The following is a 9,528-nucleotide window of genomic DNA, read 5'->3' on the forward strand; positions in this document are numbered from 1 at the left end:
ATGGGGGCAGGAGGCGAAGGGGACGACAGAGGATGAGATGGCTGGATGGCATCACTGACTTGATGGACTTGAGTCTGAGTGAACTCTAGGAGTTGGTGATGGACAGGGAGGCCTGGTGTGCTGCAATTCATGGGGTCACAAAGAGTCAGACACAACTGAATGATGGAACTGAACTGAATAATGAATGATGCTGAGGATATTTCATGTGTTTGTTCGCCATCAGTATGTCTTCTTTGGAGAAATGTCTGGTTAGGTCTTTTTCCCACTTTTCGATTGGGTTGTTTGTTTTTCTGGTATTGAGTTGTATGAGCTGTTTGTATATTTTGGAAATTAATCCTCTGTCAGTTGTTTCATTTGCTATTATTTTCTCCCATTCTGAGGGTTGTCTGTTCACCTTGCTTATAGTTTCCTTTGCTGTGCCAAAGCTTTTAAGTTTAATTAGGTCCCACTTGTTTACTTTTATTTTTTATAAATTTGTAAAATTTGATGGATTTCGATTGCATTGACTCTAAAGATTAGAGCTGAACTGACAACTTTGTGATATTAAGTTGACCTATTTGTGAATATGGTACGTAATTTATTTAGGCCTTATTTGATGTAGTTCTATAAGATTTTATAATTTTTTTGTGTATAGTATACACATATTTTGTTTATATTTTTGTTGCTTTTGTAGCTATGGCATTTATAACTATATTTTCTAATTTTTTATTGCTAATTCATAAAACTGCAACAGTTAATCATCTGTCAGCTCTATTCACCTATCATTTTTAATAATTTATCTATTAATTTTTTTGTTTTCTATGCAGATAATCATTCTTTGCAGAAAATAGCTTTCATTTTTTCATTCCTAGTCATTATACCTTTGTCTTCTCCCTCCCCCCACTTTTAAAATTGTGCTGTCTACAGACTCTAGAAAAATAGAATTAGAGTGGTGATAGCAATTGTGCCTGTTTTGGTCCTGATTTTAAAGGGAATAATACTTTTTCTAATCTTTTCTAATGTTTCTAATCTTTACCTATTTGAATAATGTTTACTGGGGCTATTTTTGTAGGTTCCATTAATGATGTTAAGTAATTTCTACAATTCCTAATGAGTTCAAGGAATTCCTTACAATATCTAGTTCACTAAGAAAGTTTCTTAAAAATAGTTATGAATAGTTTTCAGTTTTATAGTTTTTTGCTCAATTATGATTATACATTTTATTTCTTTAATTTTTAATGAGATTAATATTTGTAGATTAAAAAAAATTAAAACAGTCTCCCATTCTTTTTTTTTTTTTTAGAGTTGATGTTTTTTCTTTTTTTTTTTCTAATTTTATTTTATTTTTAAACTTTACATAATTGTATTAGTTTTGCCAAATATCAAAATGAATCCGCCACAGGTATACATGTGTTCCCCATCCCGAACCCTCCTCCCTCCTCCCTCCCCATACCATCCCTCTGGGCCGTCCCAGTGCACCAGCCCCAAGCATCCAGTATCGTGCATCGAACCTGGACTGGCAACTCGTTTCCTACATGATATTTTACGTTTCATTGCCATTCTCCCAAATCTTCCCACACTCTCCCTCTCCCACAGAGTCCCTAAGACTGTTCTATACATCAGTGTCTCTTTTGCTGTCTCGTACACCGGGTTATTGTTACCATCTTTCTAAATTCCATATATATGCGTTAGTATACTGTATTTATGTTTTTCCTTCTGGCTTACTTCACTCTGTATAATAGGCTCCAGTTTCATCCACCTCATTAGAACTGATTCAAATGTATTCTTTTTAATGGCTGAGTAATACTCCATTGTGTATATGTACCACTGCTTTCTTATCCATTCATCTGCTGATGGACATCTAGGTTGCTTCCATGTCTTGGCTATTATAAACAGTGCTGCGATGAACATTGGGGTACACGTGTCTCTTTCCCTTCTGGTTTCCTCAGTGTGTATGCCCAGCAGTGGGGTTGCTGGATCATAAGGCAGTTCTATTTCCAGTTTTTTAAGGAATCTCCACACTGTTCTCCATAGTGGCTGTACTAGTTTGCATTCCCACGAACAGTGTAAGAGGGTTCCCTTTTCTTCACACCCTCTCCAGCATTTATTATTTGTAGACTTTTGGATCGCAGCCATTCTGACTGGTGTGAAATGGTACCTCATAGTGGTTTTGATTTGCATTTCTCTGATAATGAGTGATGTTGAGCATCTTTTCATGTGTTTGTTAGCCATCTGTATGTCTTCTTTGGAGAAATGTCTATTTAGTTCTTTGGCCCATTTTTTGATTGGGTCGTTTATTTTTCTGGAGTTGAGCTGTAGGAGTTGCTTGTATATTTTTGAGATTAGTTGTTTGTCGGTTGCTTCATTTGCTATTATTTTCTCCCATTCTGAAGGCTGTCTTTTCACCTTGCTAATAGTTTCCTTTGATGTGCAGAAGCTTTTAAGGTTAATTAGGTCCCATTTGTTTATTTTTGCTTTTATTTCCAATATTCTGGGAGGTGGGTCATAGAGGATCCTGCTGTGATGTATGTCGGAGAGTGTTTTGCCTATGTTCTCCTCTAGGAGTTTTATAGTTTCTGGTCTTACGTTTAGATCTTTAATCCATTTTGAGTTTATTTTTGTGTATGGTGTTAGAAAGTGGTCCAGTTTCATTCTTTTACAAGTGGTTGACCAGATTTCCCAGCACCACTTGTTAAAGAGATTGTCTTTAATCCATAGTCTCCCATTCTTGAGCTAAACCCAATTTGTTTACTACATATTACTTCTTCCACACAATACTGGATTCAGATTGCTAATATTTTGTTTAGGATTTTTGTATTTAAATTTATGAGTGTAATGGGTCTGGGTTTTATATTAAGTTCATAAAGATAAATTTAGATTGGATTTGCATTGACTCTAAAGTAATGTATGGAGCCCAGGAGGCTGTGAAAGTGGTGCTCAGGGTCTCAAAGGTCGTGAACCTGTTGGAGCTCAGCCACGTTTGTCTGGATGGCGAGTGCAGCAGGGGACAGAGGAGGCCCTGGCACTCTCCCTTGGTCCATGGTATTTCCAGAGACTCCTCCCCTCCCAGCCTATAATTCCTGCCTTGCCTCACTCTTGCCCTCTGCCCTTGCCTGGGAGCTCCAGTGCCCCAGGGTCCTAGTGGCCTTGAGCTGAAGGCTCTGACTGATTTTGGGTGGCCTTGGTTAGCAGTAAGAGGAAGCAGGATGTCAGTTCCCTGACCAGAGACTGAAGCCAGGCCACGGAATGAGAGCTCCAAATTCCAACCACTAGACCATGAGGGCCAGTGGCTACTGGCAAGGCCCTGGCTTCTCTGCTTTGTAGAAATGAATTTCAACAAAGAGATGGAAAATGGTGAAACAAGTGTTTATTAGGAAGTAAAAAAAGTACGTGTGAATAGGCACACACGGATGGGGTCAGAGAGAGTTGTGCTTCTGTGTATTTTATATGGGGCATTTCTTCTGGGTTTCCTCTGGCCAATCATCTTATTTTGCCTGGCTCTGAGTCTGTATTTGGTATACCTCAGGGTCCTCCGCTCTTAGCCAAGGTGGATTCCAGTGCAGAGGCCTGTGGGAAGCTTGACACCATCTATTATGGGGTGACACCCTCTCCCTTTTTAGCCCCCCAAGAGCTTTTCTGTGCATGGATGGCTGGAAAAGTCTCCTTGACCTCAAGAGTTGAGAAATATGTATTTTCTTTATCTTTTATCTGGGCAGGTCTTGGCTCCTCTCTGCCCCTGTTATTTTGTTTATCTTGGAGTATCTGCCCACAGGGGATTCCCAGGAAGCTCAGTGGCAAAGAATCTGCCTGTCAATACAGGAGATGGAGGGATGTGGGTTCAGTTCCTAGGTTGCGAAGATCCCCTGGAGTAGGAAATGGCAACACACTCTCGTACTGTTCCCTGAACACTTCCATGGACAGAGGAGCCTAGTGGGCTATAGTCCATGAGGTTGCTATATTCCAAGAGTTGGACTCCACTGAGCATCTGAGCATATACGCACACATCTGTCCACAGGGAACAGACTTTAGGTCCTCAGCCTGGGGCCCATCTATCTTCTGCTTCATGGTCACTGCCAGGTGGAGGGTGGGTATTTATTAATAGAAAGACTAGAGTATCTTCTAATGCCCTCCCGTCTCCAGTTGTCATACTAGAGGAGGGGAAAGTATGAGGAGCTTAGAAGTTGGGGGTGGTGTTCGTGAAGGTATTCTGCTAACTAGAAGAAGCAGCCTCAAGCAGTGGGCTCAAACCTTTCTCCAGCATCTCTCATACAGGCAGCTCAGGCTGCTTCTCACAAGGAACCAGTGGACTGATGCCCCCTAGAGGGCGGGGCGGTCATGCAGCCTAAACAGCCCCCATCCCTTCTAGGGTGCTGGATGAGAAAGGAGGGTCTGTGGAACCAGTGCTTCCTCCACAGTCTCCTTTCATGCCTGGTAGCTCCTCTGACACAGAGACAGGAGGGTTCTGTAGACCAGGAGTTGGGGGGCTCCTGCTCAGAAGCTGGTTTATCTTTAGCACCTGGCTTACCTTTACCAGGAATGGGCTCCTATGAAATCACCATTCTCCAGTTTCCCTTTCTCCTCTTTCTGTCTTCACCAATTCACATGGGGACATTTCACATGAACACTCAGACATTTACACATACAGTGACTTTTTCATATACATATATTTTTACAAAGATACATGCTGATGTACACTGATGCCTTCCCTATGCAAAAATACACAAACTTCCATAGCACACTTTCATGAGCATGTGGGGAAACAAGGATTCACTCACACTGCACAAACACCCACACACACACAGAACACAGCCTTGCACACTTATATAGCTGGGCACAAGCACACCACACATGCATATATGCACAGGCACACATACATACACACACTCACATACACATACTTGAAACGGGCCCTCTCCATGTTGCTAGAAGTATAATCTTCAGAGCGGAACACAGAAGATAAGAATAAAGGACAGAGGCCAGCGTTACTCTCTTTTTATTCCCATCTCACTACGTAACACCCCACTTGTCTAGCACAGATTATGGACAGGAGAGCATGTGTGCCACCTACAGGAGAGTCAAGAAGGGGCAACAATGGCAACCATGACCAGCTTCTTCCGGTGTCCATGCCCAGCTCAGGGAGCCCAGACTCATCTCCCTGCCCCAGCTGGGAGCTGGAGCTGGACTCTGTCGCAGTGAAGGCTGTATTTGATCCATGAGAAGAGCCCTCCAAGGTCCCACCCAGAGTGGCACTACAGGGGTCAGCTGGCATAGGAAAGATAACCCTGGCCAGAAAAATGGTGCTGGACTAGACCACTGGCACCCTGTACCCAGGCTGGTTTGATGATGTCTTATATGTGAGCTGTAGAGTGGGTCCTTATATGTGGCCCTGCTGGCAGAAGGCAAACTGGACCAGCTCCTCCTCTGGTGTTGTAGGGACAATCAAGCAGCTGTCACAGAGCTTCTGAGGCAGCTGGAGTGGTTCCAGTTCATCCTGGATGGCTATGATGATCTGTAGGGGCCCTTGTGCAGAGAGGTTGAAGAGGCCGAGGTGCAGTCTCATGGAGTACGTGCTGCACCCTTGAATCAGGAGGACGGTACTGCCGAGGTCCTCCCTTCTCATCACCACCCAGACCCTGGCTTCGAGGAATCCAGAGCCCTTGCTGAGACAACCACACTCTGACCACATCCTCAGAGGTTTCTCTGAGGACAAGAAGAGGAGTTATTTACGCTCGTATTTCACAGATGAGAAGCAAGTTAGAAATGCCCTTGACATTGTGCAAGCAAATGATGTTCTCTACAAAGCATGTCAGGTTCTAGGAATTTGCTGGTTGTCTGCTCTTGGCTGAAGGGCAGATAGCGAGAGGCAGAGAGGTCTCAGAAGTGCCCAGCACAGTGCCCAGTCTGTACTGTGGTGTAATGTGATCAATTGCAGCTGAAATAAATAGTGGTTTCACAAATTTTGAGAAACTTCTCAAATTTCCATGTTGGAAATGAGCCAAGGCTTGTCACAGACCTTTAGTCTTGGAGGCTGTAGTGTGACTTGATTTAGCTCCACGCTAATAACATATCATGACTATCCCCAGAGATGCCTTTACCTGACTTTTCTTACTAGAAATATCAGTCAGTTCTAAGTGCTAACTCATAATCTCTTTTTTCTGCTTTGGTTCCCTCTGTAGAGAAAAGAAGAAAAACGGAATTCTAGATGTAGATGTGGTCAGTTCCCAGCTCTCATTCTATTTTTTAAAAAAATCTATTTATTTATTTATATATTCATCAGCCATACCACCTGGCATGTGGGACCTTATTTCCCCAACTATGGATTGAATCCACGTTCCCTGAATTGGAAGTACAGAGTCTTAACCCTGGACCACCAGGGAAGCCAGCCAGCCCTCATTTTACAGATGAGGAAATTGAAGTTCAGTCAGGGGCCCCATCAAGTTCTGGGGTTCCTCAGGCAGCTCTCTAGTCTCCCACACCTCAGCCCATGGTGTAGAGCAGAGGTGCAAAGACTGTCCAGGCGCTGCAAACCTAACCCCATTCAGCAGTCGCCGAGAGCCCCAGTGCAGCTGAGAGTTTTGACACTGCCTCAGACCCTCAGACATCCCTCTTTTTGCCTTTCACACAGTTTTATTGCTGTTATGACTCCTCACAAGTTGAGTTCATGTGGACCAGTTCCAGAAAGCTGCTGGACATGCTCAGATATATGAATCCAAGTTAACTCAGCCTTGAGTGATCAATGTGGGACTCCATGACACTCATTATTATGAACTCTTCTTCACACGGAAAGTTTGGTGGCTCCACATTTGATAATTATATACATACCTGTTGAACACATAGACTGTGTGTATATACAGAATCTGTGTAAGAAACTGCATGTGTGTGTGTGTGCTTGCCCAGTTGCTTTAGTCGTGCCCAACTCTTTGTGACACTACGGACTGTAGCCCGCCAGTCTCCTCTGTCCGTGGGATTCTCCAGGCGAGAGTACTGGAGTGGGTTGCCATACCCTCCTCCCGGGGATCTTCCTGACCCAGATGCGGGACTGATCCCGCACCTCTTATGTCTCCTGCATTCGCAGGTGGGGTCTTTAGCACCAGTACCACCTGGGAAGCCCAAAAGTGTGCACATGCACTTAATTAAAGAGCAGTTTGTACTGGGTTACTGAGGAAGCTAGTGGAATCCACTTGGCTAGCTTGTGTTGGCCCCTAGAGAGTTTGAGTGTTCTCAGCAGACCAACTCCTGAGAGTCATAGATATTTGGGGAACAACAAAACAGGTGCCCAGTCATGTTGCTGGTTTTTCGTGGGAACAAGGAGACCTGTTTTTTTTTTTTTTTTAATCAACTCACATTTATATTTATTCTTGGTTATTTAGCAGTCTTCTTTCACATTTTATTTTTTTTACTTTACAATATTGTATTTGTTTTGCCATACATCAACATGAATCCGCCATGGGTGTACATGTGTTCCCCATCCTGAACCCCCCTCCCACCTCCCTCCCCATACCATCCCTCTGGGTCATCCCAGTGCTCCAGCCCCATGCATCCTGTATCATTCATCAAACCTAGACTGGCGATTCATTTCACATATGATATACATGTTTCAATGCCGTTCTCCCAAATCATCCCACCCTTGCCCTCTCCCACAGAGTCCAAAAGACTGTTCTATACATCTGTGTCTCCTTTGCTATCTCGCATACAGGGTTATCATTACCATCTTTCTAAATTCCCTATATATGCGTTAGTATACTCTATTGGTGTTTTTCTTTCTGGCTTACTTCACTCTGTATAATAGGCTCCAGTTTCATCCACCTCATTAGAACTGATTCAAATGTATTCTTTTTAATGTCTGAGTAATACTCCATTGTGTATATGTACCACAGCTTTCTTATCCATTCCTCTGCTGATGGACATCTACGTTGCTTCCATGTCCTGGCTATTATAAATGGTGCTGCAATGAACATTGGGGTACACGTGTCTCTTTCAATTCTGGTTTCCTGAGTGTGTATGCCCAGCAGTGGGATTGCTGGGTCATATGGCAGTTCTATTTCCATTTTTTTAAGGAATCTCCACACTGTTCTCCATAGTGGTTGTACTAGTTTGCATTCCCACCAACAGTGTAAGAGGGTTCCCTTTTTTCCACACCCTCTCTAGCATTTATTGCTTGTAGACTTTTGGATAGCAGCCATTCTGGCTGGCGTGAAATGGTACCTCACTGTGGTTTTGATTTGCATTTCTCTGATAATGAGTGATGTTGAGCATCTTTTCATGTGTTTGTTAGCCATCTGTATGTCTTCTTTGGAGAAATGTCTATTTAGTTCTTTGGCCCATTTTTTGATTGAGTCATTTATTTTTCTGGAGCTGAGCTGCAGGAGTTGCTTGTATATTTTTGAGATTAATTCTTTGTCAGTTGCTTCATTTGCTATTATTTTCTCAGGAGACCTGTTTTAAAAAAAAATGAATGTAATATCCAACTGAAATTTAGACATGCTATTTTACATAGGATTCACATTCAAATCAAACTAGATTAAGCAAAAATTAAATGACCCACTATTTTCTTTCTTTTCTTTTTTTAAAGCTGATTTCTAGTTAGGTCTGTCTGGCTCTTTCTAACAATGTTATCTGGGCTTCCACTGTCTTTCCCCTCTGTTGCTCTTTCTATAGTTGCCTTTTGCTCTTATATGTCAGAGAAGATGGCCACAAGGGGCATCAACCTAAACCATTCTTACAGCCAATAATTCCATAGGGAGGGAATAGTCTTTATGAATAGCTCCTGCAGGGAAGTTGGAGAAGGATTCTGACCTGACCCTGAGCAGGTGTCAAGCCTTGAACAATCTCTTTGGTCTGGACAATGAACTCTGACTTGAGTGACTCTCATGGCCTAGGTCACATTCGAAGGGCTGAGTAAGAAAGGACCAGCACCTCCTGAAACATAGGGAATGGAAAAGTGGATCCCTAAGGAAAGAATTCTGAGCAGACAATATATCATACTGTACACTGATAAAGTGTCTACATACTGAACACAGACAAAGGCTAGGCTGGCCTCTAGTCTGGTTGGTTGTCAGACTCTGCCTCGTGGGAATGCTGCTGGCTGCTGTTAAGCAGGGCCTGATAAAAGGTGTCAGGTTGTGGAACCCTAAGAGGCCCCCGAGCTAGTGCTGGCTCACTGGTGGGCAGAGTCAGGATCTTGAAGACTCTAGGGCTGCTGCCACCCACTGGCAGGTGAAACCAGGGCCTGGGGTTAGTGCCAGACTACTTGCAGGCAGAGCTGGTTCCTGGAGTCTGGTGGCAGGGCATAGGGATCTGAGGGCCCATTTCAGACTGTATGTGGAGATGGGGAGGTGGCTCCTGACACAGTTGTGTATGACATCAATTAAACACAGCTGTTGTTCAGTTGCTAAGTCATGTCCAACTCTTTGAAACCCCATGGATTGCAGCATGCCAGGCTCCTCTATCCTCCACCATCTCCCAGAGTTTCCTCAGATCCATGTCCACTGAGTCAATGATGCTATCTAACCATCTCATCCTCTGCCACCCCCTTCTCCTTTTGCCTTC

General features: G+C 43.4%; 1 protein-coding gene across 1 annotated transcript; it reads left to right on the top strand.

Moving 5' to 3' along the window:
* The first annotated feature begins 2,815 nt into the window (after nucleotides 1-2,815).
* NLRP10 (NLR family pyrin domain containing 10) lies at nucleotides 2,816-5,836 on the top strand. Its single transcript, XM_059875022.1, is given in 5 exon segments — nucleotides 2,816-3,048; nucleotides 5,011-5,345; nucleotides 5,348-5,491; nucleotides 5,493-5,805; nucleotides 5,808-5,836. Coding segments are annotated over 5 exon segments (987 nt in total). The 5' UTR covers nucleotides 2,816-2,882.
* Nucleotides 5,837-9,528: the final 3,692 nt, after the last annotated feature.

Source organism: Bos taurus, chromosome 15 (assembly GCF_002263795.3).
Source record: "Bos taurus isolate L1 Dominette 01449 registration number 42190680 breed Hereford chromosome 15, ARS-UCD2.0, whole genome shotgun sequence".
Classification (NCBI taxonomy): domain Eukaryota; kingdom Metazoa; phylum Chordata; class Mammalia; order Artiodactyla; family Bovidae; genus Bos; species Bos taurus.